The sequence below is a fragment of the Polypterus senegalus genome, chromosome 1 (genome assembly GCF_016835505.1).
Source record: "Polypterus senegalus isolate Bchr_013 chromosome 1, ASM1683550v1, whole genome shotgun sequence".
NCBI lineage: Eukaryota > Metazoa > Chordata > Cladistia > Polypteriformes > Polypteridae > Polypterus > Polypterus senegalus.
In genome coordinates this window covers 283412575-283432144 of record NC_053154.1, presented here as the reverse complement: position 1 = coordinate 283432144, position 19570 = coordinate 283412575, and the positions used below count along the sequence as shown (strand labels likewise).

General features: G+C 41.7%; 1 protein-coding gene across 28 annotated transcripts in view; it reads right to left on the bottom strand.

Annotated features, from left to right (window-relative positions):
- The window catches only part of ablim1b (actin binding LIM protein 1b), a 513083-nt gene that overhangs the window by 197758 nt on the left and 295755 nt on the right, over nucleotides 1-19570 (bottom strand). For all 28 annotated transcript variants that reach the window (XM_039775700.1, XM_039775776.1, XM_039775715.1 and 25 more), the window contains exons 3-4: nucleotides 10217-10400; nucleotides 5226-5335 (exon numbers count right to left, since the gene is read on the bottom strand). In XM_039775700.1, coding sequence (XP_039631634.1) covers nucleotides 5226-5335; nucleotides 10217-10400 — 294 coding nt within the window. The remainder of the gene's footprint in view (nucleotides 1-5225; nucleotides 5336-10216; nucleotides 10401-19570) is intronic.

The following is a 19570-nucleotide window of genomic DNA, read 5'->3' as shown; positions in this document are numbered from 1 at the left end:
GCCAAAAAGAGCTTTCCTTTTAAAACAACGATTAGAGTTTGTACAAAACGATTCTTTCCTGTGATTTGATTCATTTTGTTCAGTTCACCAAAATTATTTGAATCTTTGATTCGTTCATTTCAAAAGGAACAACAATCTAAATTCTAGTTTAAAATCTACAATAGTATCATAACATGTAAAAACTTTAAACACCAAGCAATATAAACAATATCAAAAGCAACCAGCATAATAAGTAATTCACACATAATAATAATACAGGTAAAATTCCGTTACAACGAATATCTTTACAACGAAATTTTCATTACAACGAAGTATTTTTATGGTCCCGACAGTTTCCCCATATGACTCAAGTATATAGAAATCTCGTTACTATGAAGTATATTCAGCAGATACTTTCATTACAATGAAGTTCCCAAAAGACCTCCAAATGCCTGAATGAATCATCCACAGAGCAGTTAGTTCAGTGGCCGCAGCTCAGTTGTGCACAATGATCCCCCAAACAGAAACATTGTAATTTTTCTTTCATTCTTCGAATTCTCCTCGTACTGTTTTTTTTTTGCTGTTTTTGTTTTTTGGTGGTTTTCAGTGATAACTTTTGCTTGTTGCTCATCAACATTTGAAAAACATCCATTGGAACTGAACTCATTGTCACCCTCCTATAGAAATGGCAGACACGAAAAAAACGATAACAGTTCATATTACAAAAAGAAACTTTAAATTTTTGCAGCTCTCGATTACGAAAAAGACGTTGCCAGTGAATTTGGAATTTTGCCATCGACAATGTCAACTTTCTTGAAAGACAGAGCAAAAAAAGAAGAAAAATCTCGGGTATGTGAACTGCTGCATTTGAAGACGTCAAAAAAGAATTTTTTATGTGGTTCAGTGATGCTCGCTCAAGAAACATTCCTATTAATGCGGCACTTATTCAAGAAAATGTGAAGTTTGTAAACTCTTTTGGACCTCCCCCAACTAGGCGGCACGCCGAAGAGCATCCCGAAGTGCGATTTCCGAGTCTGTACAGGGCAACAGCAGGCTCACAGCTATGCTGTGTCTCTCCGCCAAAGTAAACAGAAAAGATCTCGATGTGTGATGCAAGGTTAGGAGCACGTACATTGTAAATGCAGATAACAGGATTACTTGGCCAATGACATGGCCACGGCCCTACTTGACTGTTGTGTCTGTGTATATGAGAGTGGCAGATCACGCTATAATAAATAACCCTACTGTTCCTGTCCAAGCTGAATAAAGCTGGTTTTGCTAAAGTACTGAGACTAAGCCTCGTGTTTTGGGGTGTAAGACAGGGACTTATAGCGAGACCCCGATCTTTTAGGATTTGCTTCTGTGTCGCTTCACTGAAGCACTGTGAGCCTGCTGTTGCCCTGTCCCAGCAACGGACAAAACAATCTTCCACAGACGCTGCAATTGCGTTTTGGGACACACTTCAGCGTGTCATTCCCGTTTTGTAGGGAGTGAGGGGGGGCCTCAAAAGAGTTCAGAAACTTCACAATATGAAGAAGAAAAGGATGATTCGGCTTCTGATTAATAACTGTGCTGCACACAACATGCTTCCACTTTTAGATAATGTTCACGTTGAATTCCTCCAACCCAATTGCACAGCAGCGCTTCAGTCATTGGATTTGGGCATCATTCACACCCTGAAAGTGTATTATCGCAAGGAAATGCTGAGAAAAATTCTTGTCAGCATAACGTGTAGGCAGGAGGAGATTAAAATTAACGCGAAAGAAGCAAATGAAATGATTGCAAATGTGTGGACGCAAGTTAAAGAAAGCACTATAGTAACAAATGCAGAATCTCATTAAAACAAAATACTTTTTAGGTCCCTGAGACGTTGTAATGGTATTTTACCTTTAATAATAATAATTCTTTTTTTGAATTTTGACAATAAATACAATTTCAACAATAAATCGAAAAAAACAATCGTCCAAATAGAACCTTAGAATAGTGCACACATCATGATAAAACTGTTTTATCTGAACATTGAAATATGACTAAATAAAACTGATTTCAATTTTGGATTAATCTCCCACAGTTTCCTTCTTTTATATCCCATTCTTTCTGTTACAAACTCATACATATATCATCAGTGAACTGAACTGAAATTCAGTGTACTGTGAGTCTCTTGTCTGTAGTTCGTTCCTAAATTCAGTACACAAACTGATTCTTTTGGTGAACTAGTTCAGTGTACTGTACTGTGAGTCTCTTTTCTGTAGTTTGTGACCAAACTTGTAACGTTTCTCCGGTCCACTAGGGATATACTCGTTCATTCAATCAGTCAGTGTACTGAGGCGGTCATAGTCACTCAGTCTGATTAAATCGATCAATGACTGCTGTTTGGTGTTATCTACCAAGTCAGTCAATGGCTAGTCAATGATCGTCATGACCATTTTGCTGAAACAGTTTACTGATGGGCTGTTTCCTGAAGACAGCAGCTATTTCAGTGAAGTTAAGATGATAACTCTGGTCTGTTGTGGAATGCAATGTAAAATGTAGCATGCCCTGTGCAAAAGATTTGTTCTTTGATGTCAATGTACAGTTATGTTAGTCCATAAACCAAGACAAGAACAAAATAACGAGTTGTTTTATTCATTGCAAACCACTAGCAACAATCGCCAGAGAATGGGGTCGATCACTTGATCTACAGAGTAAAGCAACGGTGCTTTGTGTGACCAGAGGTAACCAACTGAAGAGCAGTGTGGTGGCTCAGCAATTGGCTGCCATTTAGGAGTGGTAAGCCATTTTATTCAACTCCTTTGGTGGGAGCATACAGCAGGGTATGACTACAGATCACTTCATTTATGTGGTTTAGGTACCACTTTAGTTTAGGTACTGCATCTATTACTCATTTACCCTCAAATAACGAGGCTTTGGAAGAAGCTTCTTTTGGTGTTAATGACACTTACAAAGCCAGAACAGTCACAAGTGACTTAACTGAGACATATTTATATTAAATTCATAGTCATTAGTCATTTTTCCAATTTATTAAAGGCACCTAATGTGCCACACTACACAGAGATGAAATACTTACTTACTTATGCTTTATTTGGATAATTAAGACCAAAAGAGGGCTTTGTTAAGATCTTATTACTTAAGGGTAAATGAGTAATAAATGCATTTTTGTAATTCCTAAACTAGAGTGTTATCCATGGATTTTTTTTTCTTTTTGAGTATTTTCGATATGCAGTTGGTTGAATCTTAATTCTAAACTTCTAAACTAAAGAGTTTCTAAACTTGCTGGAATGTGCCTTCTTTGGAGTATGTGTTGTAAGAAACATTTGATGCCCTGTGATTGAAAATCATTTCATCTTTAGATGATTCCTGTCTAACACCCATTTTTACAAGGATAACCTTCAGCTCCCCTTATCCTGTATCGGAATACAGTACAAAAGTTGACAAAACCGAATGAAAGAATCCACTGTACCCTAACGAGTGGCACTGCTACCTCACCGCACTTGTGTCACTTCCAGGTGGGGTGCCCTCTTTGTAGAGTTGGCATGGCATTGCTTTAGTTCGTACCATGCAATTCAACTCTTAGACTGAGCAGATGAACGTTACCCATCAATAGGTTTCACTGCAGTGCTTTGCTGCTTACGTTGCGTCGTCTTCAAACCCAATGAAACCTCCCTCTTAGCGCTTCAGGCTGATCCTCTGGGAATGTTAAAGTAACTAACAGTACAAGGCCTACATAACACCTCGCACCTCAGTTCACGTAGTGGAGGTTAACCTTTTCGGTGGAAGGCACCTGTCCTCTGTAAGTTTTATCTGCTGATTCCGACTTCCTCTCGTAGACCAAAGATATGCAATCAAGTTGAACGACATCTCTCATGTCCTGTGGAGTGGCTGAATATATGATTTCTATCCGCCTTGTGGTGAAATGGTGGATTCATTAGCACTTGGTACTTTTTGGTCAGGATAATCTATCTTTGAATAGAGATGGATGTGAGGGTCATGGTAACCATAGGTATGAACTGCCATCATTGTTTACGTTAAGAGAGCAAATGTTTCTCAGCCCTAATGGTCCTTCTTAGGCCAGCTGATCTGGCAATCCCTTTTCAGTTGTAAATAAATACATTTATAAATGGCCTGGGTTCAATGGACTTTGAGGTCCATATGGAGTTTGTGTCTACAATGGTTTTCAGTTCCAAATTGGTTTGAGTGTGAGTCGCCCTACAATGGAATGGTGCCATGTCCTAGGCTGTTTCCTGTCTTGAACCCACTGCTGCTGGGCCTTTTATCCTTAATTGTGGATGGGTTTGAGAATGTTATTTTATTTGTATTGGGTATGTTGGTGCTGAAGTTGGCAGTTGGTGGATTATGGGTTTGAATTCTGCTCTCCATTGGTGTCTGTGTAGAGTCTGCATATTATCTCAGGGTCTTCATGTGTTTTATGCCTACATCATAGAAGATACCCATTGTTTGGTCAGGTAGGGGTGGAAGGACGGCTCACACCCTGTCCACGGCCATTTCTCACCTTGTGCCCAGGGCTGCTGGGTAGGCTGCCATGACTCTAAACTGCATGTCCTACATTTCATTGGCCTAATCCTGAGATACACTCCATTGCATTTGAGTTTGTTTTTATGTTGTGCGTTTTGATGGGGCTCTATGCAAATGGAACATTAGAAAATCAAGATAGTTCTTTATTCAGATTCTCATTTGTGGCTTGGACAGTTCTTATGGCTACCTTCAAAGGGATAGAACAACAGACAATTTCTGCTGGCTTCACTTGCTCTAATCACGGCTTGTCAAGGGATTCACTTAAGCAGCAAAGCTGATCTACTTCAGAGTGGCGACTGCTACTTAAATACTAAATACTTCCCTAATTTGCACCTTCAATACTAGACCTTCCAAAATTATTATTTTTTCTATAATGAACTTGAGAATAAATCTAAACTCTCAAATCTCCCCTTCGTAATGGCTGTCTTGCCAATGGTTTTATACTGTAAAGCACCTTTGAAGTGGTCTCCATCACAAGGCAGTGCTCCGTATTCATACAATAAATAATAAAACCATTGAGGCTTCAATCCTCTTGAAAATCATCTACTCTGACCATGTGGTGTCTTTTAAAAATGCTCCAAGCTTCAGAAGCGCTCAGTCAACCCTGAGGCCTCAGATTAATGCTCAGGAAGGAACAGTTCTGTGGAAATGACATTGCCCTTGGATAGCTCTGTATTTGTGAACAAGCAAGATGAACAAATGGTGGTACTCACTGCTGGAACTGCTGATATCTTTGGGACTGGAAGACATTGGTTGAACACAGCGCTGGCAAAGACAGTCTCTCCCATTGAAGGTGACTCGGTCCCCTGCTGGAAATGGTCGTCTGTGAGGAAGACACATGGATTCAATGTTACTTGATAGTACACATCAGGAAAAGATCAATATCTGTCAGCAACTTTAGATACTTTCTCTTGAAGGGAAGACAAAGTCTAATGAGAGAAACAGAGGTCTACATTTTAATAAACCTTTGAGAAAGGTTATCCACAACCTGAGGCTTATCATAGTCCTGGAGGCTGCACTCAGTAATTCATCTGCGCTGTGCCTCCGCTGAACAAAGTGCTTTCGGATTAAAAACGAGTGACAGGCAATCAGAGTGGGGTGAACAAAACTAAAATCTGTCATGATCTTCTTAACATGATTACAAGTCACCTATAAATGGGTGTCAGGGATGCCAGGGGCGACGACCCAGCCGGGACACCTTGAGGGACCGGAAGAGGGCATGTGCCCACCTTGGATCATGTGGGGGCCACCACCCTGGTTGCTTTGGGGGCCACAGGTTGAGGGCATGGTAGCCCAACCCTGTAGGGGCCCGTGGTCACTGCCAGGGTGTGCCCCAATGCCTTGGGAACTCCTGGACCTCAGCACTTCCGCCACACCAGGAAGTGCTGGGGGGAAAGAGAAGCAGGGACACCCAGAGTGCTTCCGGGAGTACAGCCGGCACTTCCACCACATAGGGGCGTGTCGGCGGGTGATTGCCAGGGAGCACCTGGAGCATATCCGGGTAATGATAAAAGGGGCCACCTCCCTTCATTCGAGGCTGGAGTCGGGTGAGGAGAGGACGAAGCAGGAGAGGCGAATGTGAAGGCGGCCCGAAGAAAGGCATTGTGTGTGGCCAGGACTTTGGGGGTTGTGTGAGCACTTTTGAACTTGTAAATATATTTGTGAATAAACGTGTGGTGAGTGAAAAACAACATGTCCGCCTGACTGTGTCCGGGTTCCGTTCGCACGGGTGACTTTGGATCAGTTACATAATATGCAAACACACATATAAACTATTGACTTTGTGTAAATTATACCAGGTGGTGCATGAAAAAGTAGCCCACAGATCTTGGAGTGCAGGCTGATATAACCGTCATGGTGCACCTGTTGGATACCTCTGGGATAAGAACAGCGGAGGTAATGGCTTCAGTGCTTTGCTCACAGAAGCTGCAGTACCCCACTTTGTCACCAATTCCTGAAATGATGAGCTATTGCAGAAGCACTTGCAGCAACATGCTGTACCACAATCCCCTCATACGTCAACCTCAAAGAGCTGGCATGAACATCAAGCTGCAAAGTCAAAATACGGTGTTGCAATGAATATGGCGTGTGTTCTCTGCAGCAAGCAAACAAATAACAGAACTAACAAAATGTGTACAGCGATTTGTCACTAACCTCACTGATGGCATTTGCTGCTGTTAGCATGCGACACAACGTATGAAGTATATTACAAATTCAGACAATGGCATAGCTAACAGCTTGGCACCAACAATCAGCCTGCAGCATCAGCATCCACATTATAAAAATTATACACCATAGCATCAGAAAGTGAACAGATAGGAAGGGACTACAATACTACAAGAGACAGAGGAAGAGTGACAAATGACAGAAAGATAGATAGATAGATAGATAGATAGATAGATAGATAGATAGATAGATAGATAGATAGATAAGAGTCACTATATGATAGATAGATAGATAGATAGATAGATAGATAGATAGATAGATAGATAGATAGATAGAGTCACTATATGATAGATAGATAGATAGATAGATAGATAGATAGATAGATAGATAGATAGATAGATAGATAGAGTCACTATATGATAGATAGATAGATAGATAGATAGATAGATAGATAGATAGATAGATAGATAGATAGAGTCACTATATGATAGATAGATAGATAGATAGATAGATAGATAGATAGATAGATAGATAGATAGATAGATAGATAGATAGATAGATAGATAGAGTCACTATATGATAGATAGATAGATAGATAGATAGATAGATAGATAGATAGATAGATAGATAGATAGATAGATAGATAGGAGTCACTATATGATAGATAGATAGATAGATAGATAGGAGTCAATATATGATAGATAGATAGGAGTCACTATATGATAGATAGATAGATAGATAGATAGATAGATAGATAGATAGATAGATAGATAGATAGATAGATAGATAGATAGATAGATAGATGGTTTGTTGCCAAAGCTATTTCTGTGAAAAGGCAGAGCATTGGCCATCTGATTTTGGAGGAGCCTTTTCTTAGATGGGTTGCCAACCAAGGCTTATAAGTCCCATGTGCTCACCTGCGACAAGTAGTATTGGGTTACACGGTACCAGTAGCAGGCCATAATTCCCTGGCCTGACTGAGACTAATGAACCATTTCTAGACCTGGTGACAGTTTTAAAGAAAAGGAAGCGTAAGTGGTGTGGGTACATCGCCTTGCACAACACTCCGTATCCTCATACTGTCCAGATTCTATGTAACCCTCAGATGTTTGTGGATAGAACATCCATTCGCCTATGTTAAACGTGCTCACTATGGGATTCCAGCAATCTCCGAATGTGTACTGATTGATCCAAACACTAGCACAATTTTAGCCCTGGTGGGAGTGGATCACTGAAAACGCATCGTAATTCCAGGTATACAAGGTAGCATCTTGCAATGGTTAGGACACATGTTCAATCTACCGCTGACTGTGACTGCAGTGTATGAGCGAAACCTGCTACTGAGACCTGATTCATGGGGTTGAGGAATTCATAAGGGCAAATGACCATTTATGCAAGTTTGTATTTCTACATGGCAGCCTGTCTCTAGGTGAAAAATGTTGTGTCTGAAGTGGTATCAATTTCACCTTCCTTTCTTCATCTACGCAGTGAGATGTTGCTGTGATAAAACAATTTGTTATTAAAACAATCCAAAAGTTAGTTGTGAGCACAGGGTTACTGGTTCTGGCTTTCGAGATGTTTTAGCTCTTGTACTCTCCTCAGTTTAATGTTTTTCAATAGAGCTGATGACTGTGCCTCTAGATGGAATATGATACCCTAGCTCAAGATAAATGCTCAGCTACCAAACGCCTTGGATGCTAATCATGCTGACTGTTAGCGTCTTGTGAATTTTATCTGACAGTTTGCCGCTATACTTTCTTCTTGCTAATACCGCTAATATGGCAGGTCCACCCCCACCGGTAGTGGGCTTATTTCATATGTGGTAAGTCCTCATAGAGGTGCTGGTTTACTATTTCTGCACAGTATCAGACACCATGATCATCAGAGGTGACTGTGTGCAGAGGGTGCAGACCTATAAATACCTGGGAGTGCAGCTGGATGATAAATTGGACTGGACTGCCAATAGCGATGCTCTGTGTAAAAGAGGACAGAGCCGACTATACTTTCTTAGAAGACTGCGTCCTTCAACATCTGCAATAAGATGCTGCAGATGTTCTATCAGACGGCTGTGGTGAGTGTCCTTTTCTAAGCGGTAGTGTGCTGGGAAGGCAGCATGAAGAAGAGGGACACCTCACGCCTGGACAAACTGCTGAGGAAGGCAGGCTCTATTGTAGGAATGAAGCTGGACAGTTTGACATCCGTGGCAGAGTGACGGGCGCTGAGCAGGCTCCTGTCAATCATGGAGAATCCACTGCGTCCACTGAACAGGATCATCTCCAGACAGAGGAGCGGCTTTAGCGACAGACTGTTGTCACCATCCTGCTCCACTGACAGACTGAGGAGTTCGTTCCTCCCCCACACTATGTGACTCTTCAATTCCACCCGGGGGGGTAAACGTTAACATTATACAAAGTTACTGTCTGTTATACCTGCATTGTATCTATCTATCTATCTATCTATCTATCTATCTATCTATCTATCTATCTATCTATCTATCTATCTATCTATCTATCTCTCTATCTATCTATCTATCTATCAGTATTCCTCTTTTTCAGTGAATCAGTGAATCAGTTCACAATATCCACAAACTTAAGTTCAGTTTTTCTAGGCACCCGTTCTGCTTGAATATGTAAATGATCTGACAGACAGCTGATATGCCACCCCCATGTATCTATTTAAATTCGCCCGTCTCAAAGCAAGTCTACGGTATATCGGGTATTGCAATGCAACAACAATTCATTTTGATTTCTCTCTCCCAACAGTAGCTTGTGACAAAATGTGCGTTTGCAACAACCAAAGCTGCTTCTGTATCACTCTGAGAACTCATTAACAGTCTGTCACCAGCAGTGCATGTGCCCTCCACAATATTTGGAAATTCATGTGCATGTTCATCACTTGTTAGTGGGGTCTTTTATGTTGTGACACATAAGTGATTAGGGGGCAGCTAAAGGACCCGACAAGTCGCACAAGATCACAAGACTGGGGACTAAGAAAGCATGTTAACACCTCTCTCTTTATTTTAACAGGAAAGACAAACAACAAAAACCCACGGCACCTTGAATTTGTCTCAAAAGCCTCGTCCAGATGTCCGAGCCGCTTCTGTATTGTAAATTCACCTCCGGTCACTTACAGATGACGTCACCACTGTCCCAAGATCCTCCCAGCATTCCTACTTTTATTCCACATCTCATAAATTCGTCCGTGTCACCACCATTCTTTATCAATTGTACTTTACAAACCTGACCGTTATTGAGAATTCTCTCAACCTTTTACTGTGGTTTACACAATATGGGGACAGAATCCCCAACACTCAATCTGTGTATCTGTGTTTTCTTCACAATGTGTTTATTCTACACTTATTGAAAGGCTTCATTAGTATTAACATAACCTGAAAGTGTAAAAAAGAGCGTACACCATAGGGGTTCCAGTACTTTGGTTATTTACAAGAAGCCATCTATCAACTAAAACTGGAACCTGTAAACAGCAGTGAGATGAAGCACATGGATACACAATACAATACTTGATCAGACCCTCTTACTTGCAAATGGTACAAACGAAGCAAGCTGGATGGTACGTCTTTCCCAAGGCGGTGACAACTTCTCCTTCTACAAAATCCCCGCAGCCATTGCACCGGGTCCCATGCATGCACTGATAATCCAAAGTGCATAGATAGTCGCCATTCTTCATAAAGAAGCCACCTTGTGCCAAGTCACAGCCACAGACTGCAGGAGAAGAAAGAGATAAAAGGTTCAGTTAATCTTAAGACCTGAATAATTGACATGATATGTAATATCCCATTTATAAAATGACCTGAATTGTTTCTTCAGGTGGATCACTGACAGATTGTATGTGTTACTCAGGACCATTTAGTGAGTAATTAGTGGAAACCTTGTGACTTGTAGTCTGGACACCAGACTGCACTCTAGCGAACTCATGATGGGATGAAAACAGGCTTACGAGAATAGCGTTTGTCAGTGGGCTGAGAAAGATGGAAACGTAAAGAAAAGAAAGATGGAGAAAAGGTCGGTTTAAGCACACATTCACTTTAACAGCACGATCTTCCATTCTCTTTAAAGCAATGGCCAATGTAGAAAAAGACACAGGGCACACTCACACCAACGGACATTTACTATGAGTCAATGTAGAGCTGAGCACGAAACCCAAGATTTACAGATGAAACTCCTGCAAAGAGAAGAACGTGAAAACTACACTCTGAGGGCACCGAGAGGTCCACAAACGGGTTTGGGGGGAATGTAACAGCACTCTCTATATGATGACAGTCGACTCTACTATATAAATACAGTCATGCGCTGAATTATGGCTGACTGAGTTGATGGAGGCGACTCATACTCACAGCCCAGGGCTACAGGAAAACAATGCAGTAATACACCTTTCATTATTATTATTATTATTGTTATTATTATTCCACATGGAGTTTTGGAGGACCCTTTAAGGTTTGTTTGGATGTACGCTACCCCACAAGATCATTTCTTAAGCTTTTGGCCCACTTACAACCTTTATGGTCCCGCACCCCAGGTCTGCCTTGTTACTTTTATTTATTTATTAAGCACTTTAAAAACAACATCAAGGGTGACCAAAGTGCTGTACAATAAAACCTAACATATAAGACACACAATAACCAAAGGGTAAAAGAAACAGAAACACATAAGAGCTGATGAAATTCATAATAAAGAAGTACACAGATAGTCAACTAAGGTCCCAGTCAACAGCTCACACTGGGTTAAAGGCCAAGGAGTAAAAGTGTGCTTTTAAATAAGATTTAAAGACAGCAAGTGAAGGAGCCTGCCTCACGTCCATCCATCCATTATTCAACCCGTTATATCCTAACTACAGGGTTAGCCAATCCCAGCCAACACAGGGCGCAAGGCTGGAAACAAACCCCGGGCAGGACGCCAGCCCACCGTAGGCCTGTCTAACGTGCAGTGGAAAATCGTTCCAGAGTTTTGGAGCTGCAACTGAAAAAGCCTAATCACCTCTGAGTTTGCATCATGTCTTAGGAACAAGGACCTGAGAGGGCATGATGGTACATAAGGGTGCAGCAGTTGCGACAGATAAAATGGGGTACACTCCAGACCACAAGGGGGCGACCGCCCTGGTTGCACTGGGGACCATGGATGCAGAGTTTGGAAGCTCAACCCTGTAGGGGCCCGTGGTCACCGCCAGGGGGCGCCCCGGTGCCTGGAGATCCCTGGACCTCAGCACTTCCACCACACCAGGAAGTGTTGGGGGGAAGAAGATTGGGGGCACCTGGAGGGCTTCTGGGTGCACAGCAGGCACTTCCTCTACACAGGGGAGTGTCCGCGGAGGAGTGTCGGGAAGCACCTGGAGCCCATCCAGGCCTGTATAAAAGGGGCCACCTCCCTTCATTTCATGACTGGAGTCAGGTGGAAGTGGATGGGAGTTTTGCAAGAGAGGAGTGGAGGCGGCCTGAAGAAAGGCACTGGAGAGAGAGGCCTGGACTTTGGGGGATTGGTGCTGGAAGCACTGGGTTGTGCACCTTTACTTGTAAATATTAGTAGTAATAAATATGTGTGTGTTGTCCGTCTGTCTGTGCCCGGGGCTCATTCCACAACAGTCTGTGTACCATTTTATTAATGATGAAATTAACAGTAATATACTATCCATACAAATAATAAGGCTTTGTAATATGGAACTTTCGTGTAAAAGTCTTACAATATGTTTTATAACACGCAGACTTACAATGAATCCCTAAACTGAAGTGTTTACGATATTTTAATGTAATATCTTGTAGAGAGTGTTGGTCAAATTCCATCTGGAGCTCTAGGCGGGGTGGTCAGATGTCACCCGTCATTGTCCATAGTGGCTAGGCAGTATTAGTAGACTTCGATGACATGTGGGGGTCCTGGCTTTCTCTCGGTGTTCAGAATGGGCACCTCTTCAATAGCACAAACATGGTCCATTTCTCCTTCACCTCATAACTTAAGGAGCACATGCCCTTTGCTGTACAGATGGCGTGCACTTTTACTTTACTTACAGCACTAACTCACTGTCATCAGAGCTCGACAACAGCTGGGTCTCCCTTGGGTTTACTTTCATTAATGGTGCCCACTCGTCATAATTTTGATATTTCCGAGTAGAGGGGAGGTCCCCCTCAGTGTCCGGAGCACACACCTGCCTTCAAAAACACAAACGGTGTCCCTCAGCTTTCATTAATGAGGCCCTTAAGATGACAGCATCCTAGGAGGCCACCTCTGTCAACTAGTGAATTGAGCGGCTCTGATTGTAACATAACATCCATTAAAAACTGGTACTGTTTAGTGCCTTTCAGTTCCATTCCTCATTTCAAAGCTCTTTATGTGCTTCTCAGACAGGTGATCTAAACCTCAGACTTGACAATCTTGAACTCCAAATCATCAGTCATAGTATGTTAGTTGGCCTGTTTGATTTCTTAGAGAGTATCCTGTAAGAAAATGATTACTGTGGTGTCCTAATTGCTCAATAAGAGGTTTATATTACTGGAATTGGTTTCTGTCCAGCTGTCCAACACCTCATTATTGCTTTAGGCTTGAATTCATTTGTGACCTACCTTGTTGCTTTGCACTGCATTGTTATTGCTTTATAAAAGCCTGTTGTCAAAGACCTAATATAAAATAAAATAAAGATGGCTGACTTGATTTAAAAAGAGTGATCCATGCGTGTTATAAGAAAGATTTACATTATTCCTTTGGCGGAACATGTCAGAGTTTACTCTCCTCCTAATTATATTTAAAACTGAAACTGATAGCACAATAATGCACTATTGATGGAATGGCGCCGTTTACAACTTAGTGGGCATTCAGCCACACACACACACAGCATGTGAGACTTTAGGAGAAATTGCATTCATATAAAGAATCTTCAAAGGCACTAAGCAATAAACAGTCTTGTTTAGCATATTGTATTGACAAAAGGAGTTGCAGACAAGAGCTCCAAAATCTTCAAGGCACATAACCACACAGACCCCGCCACCTTGGATATGAGATGCATACATTTTAAAGAAATGCAGTGTCGTTCTTTGCCGCTGAAATCTCCAAGCCACATATTTGCAGTCGTAACGTGTTGCATGTCACTGGATGATTTTTCCAAAGGGTGCTCTGCAGTCCATTCGTCAAAGCTGTTCTTTTCTGTGGAAGGATCTGTGTCGTGAGTGAATGTGTGTGTGTGCGTGTGTGTGTGTGGATGCACCTTGAATAGACTGGTGCTCCATCTAAATTTATTATTACAGTTGTACGTTTGGCTGATGCCTTTACCCAAGGTGACTTGCTACAACAGGATACGCTAAACTGTTCACATCCATATTTTACAGCTGGAGCACTTACTCGTGGTTACACCGTGAATTAGAGGTGAGAATTACATTGGCCACCTAGTGGTTTACAGTCCAATGCCCTAAACACTTCCTCATGCCAGCCACTGCTGGTACACCACACTGTTTACTTCCTTCTGCTGGATATGCCTGAGCCGCCATCTACAGGATTATGCAAGTTCAGTAAACAGATGGGTGGGCCCAGCAGATGAGTAAGCGTGAGGCCGATACAGCCGGGAATATCCTTTGCTTTGTAAAACACCTTCTGGTACTAAATTGTGACTCCAGCTGGCATCATTTAACAATAATGATGGGACTGAGTGGATGATATCCCAGCTAGCACCTGTGCACAGGCTCACATGGTGAGGGGCACACGCAATACACATTCGGTGCCAATCAATGAGCCTTCAATGGAGGAAGGGGAGTCTTGGAACAGAAGGAAGAAACGAGAAATCAAATGTAAAGTTCACAGAGAAGCCTTGCCAGTCAGAGCCAAAGAGACGCCATGAAATAGAGCACATCACCAAAAGATTGTTCAAATTATTAAATTTTTTTTGGCTCTAACTAAATGTCCTTAAATACTGAACACAATTCTGCCACCTCATTACCTCATAATTACAATCATGAAATGTACGCATTTTTCCATGAAGTTCGAAGCAGCCAAACAAACTACAAATCCCAAAGGTATTTTGTTTGCAGTGTGTCCTGTGCTGGTAGCGACAACATGGAAACTAACAATGATAACGATTAAGAACGTAGTGGCAATATTCAGGAGGGCCACAGGAAGACGGCCATATCTGAAGACGGCTAAACTCATCCAAACGTGATGAAGCTGAATTGTCTGAGGAAGAACATTACACCACTCTGCAAGGTTCTCTGTTGGGAAATGATGACTTCAGGTGGGCACATGTAAACCAGGGTCTATCCTGGCAACCTAGCACATCATCAACAATAACACTTTGAGATAATCCGTTAAATCATTACAGAGGGACTTGGACGGCATACAGGCTTGAACAGATGAAATTTAATGGGCCTCTCTTGAAGTGATGTTACCAGCCCAGCACACCACAGCATAGAAAAGCTCACCGGCCATCACAGAGTTGTAGAAGATATGAAGGATGTCACTTCCCACATTAAAGGAACGCAGTATCCTAAGGAAGGAGAGTCTGCCCTGCCCTTTCTTATATACAGCAGATCCTCCGTGTTCTGAGACCTGCACAACCTGTCATTGACGTGGACCCCCAAGTACCCGTTGGAACACATTTACGTATTAAGCACAATTTGGAATTTGTGTTACTTTTGAATGTAAAAGCAGTGAATATAGTTTATAATTTAAATCGGTTTCAATACAAAAGCTCAGTTCTCGTGCATTTGTGGGCTACACCGCCTATATCTGCTTATATAAAATAAATACTGCTCAAAGAAGTAAAGATTTCTGGAATCCTTCTATATAAAAGTGGTCGGGATTGTCCTTCCGTCCCGTGAGTGCTACGCAGGCGCGGAGTTTCACACCGCGCCCGTCCATCTTGCAATGCACGATGGGATTTGTAGTTTCGTTTTTCCAGGTAAAAGATGATTTTCTACTCCAGACTGTGCGATATCGTCTTCTTCTTTCTTCCTATATAAAAGCGGTCGGGATTGTCCTTCCGTCCCGTGAGTGGAAAGCGTAGCGGTATTCCGCTTATCACAGACTTACTACTTGCAGCTTGCGGTACGAAGCGACATGATGTGAGCAGAGGTCTGGTGCTCCCATCGTTCCCTTGCTTTTGTGTGCGATGCGCTGGAAAAATAGACAAAATTATGTCTCTAGAAATAATTAATGTTGATGGAGTACAAATGCCTCACCGCGTAGTAAATATCATGGGGGGTTCAAAAGGGCGACCTCAATATAGAAAAAAGTTTAAATTTCATCACAGAAATAACAGAAACTACGAGTATTAAAGTAATACCGCTCAAATGCAATATAACCAAATTAATGAGTTTGTATAAAATATCAAATTGATCTACATATTGAATTGCTTTAAGAAGTGGTCAATTTAAAAGGCGGGTCAGCCTAGTACTATAAAAAAAGGGAAAACGATTAGCACTTTCACTAAGATGTGAATAACTGTATGGTACCATATTTTGGACTTATTAAACTAAAGTTTACTTCTTAGCTATTATGAAGTTACAAAAAATGAAGACATATCATTTCAATAAAGGGACTATATTATCTGGATCACCCATCCATTTATTCTTCTAAGCATGCCATGTCCACTATAAAGCCAAGGAGGCTGAAGGCTTTCCTGATGCCAGAGGGCCCTAAATGGGAAGCCAGTTCAACACAGGGCACCATACGTCACACTGGGCCTATTTACAGTCCCAACTTGCAGGTCTTTAAGATGTGGCAAGAAACTTCCTTAAAGTGGAAACATCATCACGTTGGTGAACAATATGGGCACTCCAGTGGAGATGTTCTCAGCCCTAAGAACATCCCAGGGTTCAGTCTGTCTGGAGTTTGCACATCTTTCCTTTTATTCATGGCTCTCTCACTTTACTCCATTTTTCTCCCACATCCCAAAGATGTCTATTGGCAATGATTCAGTGTGGGCATGAGAGTGAGTGTGCCCTGTGACAGACTGGAATCCTGTCTAGCGTTTGTTCCCGGCTCACACTCAGTGTTGCCTGCTTGAGTGTCAGAATTGGTTACGTGAATTCAGATAATGGATGAGGGGATGTCTGACCCTTCGTATCCCAAAGGACGGTAGAGAGTAGTAACCAGCTTCACTTGTGCTGATCGAATGCCTATGATATGTTATGTGCAGTATGTGTGATGTATGACCGAACACTGCAGTAACAAAGCTGGCCATCTGTTATATCAGCCCCCTTTCAAAAATAATATTGCAAAGACGACAAGATTGATGAGTTTCAAATGAGGCTCTCTGCTCTCTTTTTGTTGCAGCTTATGCCTTTCACCAATAAAGATCCTCAATTCCAGAAAAGCAGGGATATCAGAATCCAACTATAAAGCAGAATCTCCAGTTCACACTCATGCTTATTTATTTTTTTACTAACTTATTTATTTTCTTGTTCTCCTGAGGCACACAAATAAAATAGCAACAGGACGATGAGAAACTCTGCCAAAGCTGCCCTGTCTTTTATTACTTGGACGCTGCACCTCGACTGCAGCTTTTTAGGAGGGCACGTCCAGACTTAATTCTCTTGAAATGGACCGATGCAGAATGTGTTTAACCATGATAAGTCCATTCATTCATTTGTTCATCCATTCTCAAACGTTCAGGGTCACCAGGGAGTCAGTGCCCACCCTGACAGCAGCAGGTACAATTCAGGAAGCAGTCCTGGATGGGGTGCTGGGCCATCACAGAGCTGATGTTCCAGTTTCCCTTTTTAATCTCCTTGATGGCCAGACGTTTCCTAGGGTCTCTTTAATACCCTTTACAATTAGGAATGCTATTAGTGGTGTTACTTAAATAACGGTCGATTAACATATTAATACAGGAGAGGAGCTTACGTCAGAGAAGCAAACAAGCCACAGCGTTGTATACAGAGCTAGACAGAGTACCCCTCAGCCATACTTGAGTACAAGCAGACAGACAAGTGACTCAAGTAAAAGTAAAAGGTGTTTGTGTGAAAACTACACAAGTAGAAGTGTTAAAGTATTTTAAGTGTACGTAGCCTCCTTAGTGCTATGTTTACCCCAGGAAAAGCGAGTAAGAGAGGTTGATTTTTTTTTTAACAAGAAAAAATGTTATTATGTAAAACACAAACATGTAAATATTCAACATAAACACAATAGGAAAGTTATGTCTAGTGTCCACTGCTGTACTAATGTAGACTTATTACATGTCCTTCGTGTGGCAAGTTTTGAAACCGTCACCAACACACAGCCCGATGTTGCAATGGGGACAGCAGACGTATGGGCACAATGGGCACTGCCTGGGGGCTCCAGAGTATTGGGTTTCTGACACCTATGTATGTTTCTGTTTTGCTAAGACGGCCCTGCACAAGCGTGTTTCTTTGCACAATTCTTTTATAATATTTTTTCTGTTGCTTGCACATGAGAGAGGATGTTAGTGCCTGATCGACGCTGCCCATTGGGTTATTGTAGGCTACCATCGCACAAAGCAAAATGACTTCCACATTTCCCCTGACATGAATATTAACAGTTGCTGCTTTGTGAACAGTGCTTAGGGGGCTAGCATCTTTCTTGTTTTTGCACTTGATCACAATTTTTGCTTCACGTGACCAAATTTACCAGGCATATCACGGCCGCTCGGTTGTAATGTGGCATATGCATCAGTTTGGCTATCCATGTCAATGTTTGGTTACCAGCTCACACTGTCATTACTATCGCTTGGTTGATCTTACGATTCACTTGTTCTAAAATTGTCAGTTTTTTGCTTTTCTTCAGGACTTTGCCCCACTCATTAATATTACCAAAGGGTGGCAAAACATAGAAATATTTGTGATTTTTTTATAGCATGATGTTTTCTTATCCATTAGATGACAGAAGAATACTCTCCTGAGTCGTATTCGGCTTAACACTGTTAATCGAATCTTAACAGCTTAATGTGCAATACTCGGGGTTAACCATTTTAACACAGAATTCTGTGCCTAAAAGATGCTCGGGGTTAATGGCAAGGAGATTAAGTATTAAAAGATTAAGGAAACATAGGATATCTCTCTGTTTTATACATAGTCAAAAACGTTTTTACTAATGTAAAATAACTCAGGCCACCTTCTTGTTGCGTGTCAGGCATATTAGAAACCACTAAAGTATGACGTAACTGCAATCATAAAGCAGTGACACTCGGTGCATGCAGACATCTTAATGTTTGCATCCTAATTCAGAGAGGAAGATGTCAAAGGTTACATGCTACAACATCTTGGGTGACACACCAGCGTTCACCAACAACAGAGTTACCAAAGAAACTGGACAAACAAAAATATTAGAAATATGAGACCCTGCACCACCCAGAGTTTAAAATGGATTCTCACTACGCGTATCAGCACTTCATCTGTCATCATGGCAGCCACACAGTTCAGTCGACTTCCCACCTCTGTACAAGTGCGATATCTGCAACTGCAGTCTCCAAAATGAGCGCACTTATCAGCATTTGTGTGAAATCAGCTTTTGCATTCGTTGCTTGTGTGAAGTGCAATGAATTGTTTTGTACCATGAGCCAATTCAACAACTATAGAAGCTCTGAACCGCACAATGAAAAAACATGATGGGATAATCCTCATCTCATAAGTATCCCGTATGTGCTGCGTTTGTGATATTTTCACGTTCGTACAGGATACGTAGGAGATGAGGGTTAACGCATCATTTTTTTATTGTGTGGTTTAGAGCTTCCGTAAACAACATTGTAGCATACATAAGAAAGTAGGTACCCTCAAAGGCTATTTCGGCATACTGTCTCAATAGAGTCTGCAAAGGGCAGCACTGATGTGGTTTTCTCTCCGTGGTTATACTTCTGCAAAGGGTAAGTAGTGTGCATTGTTTTCGACATTTTACATTTCTCTCAACTATCCCTCTTAATCCCTCGTAAAACTGGCTTATTTTCC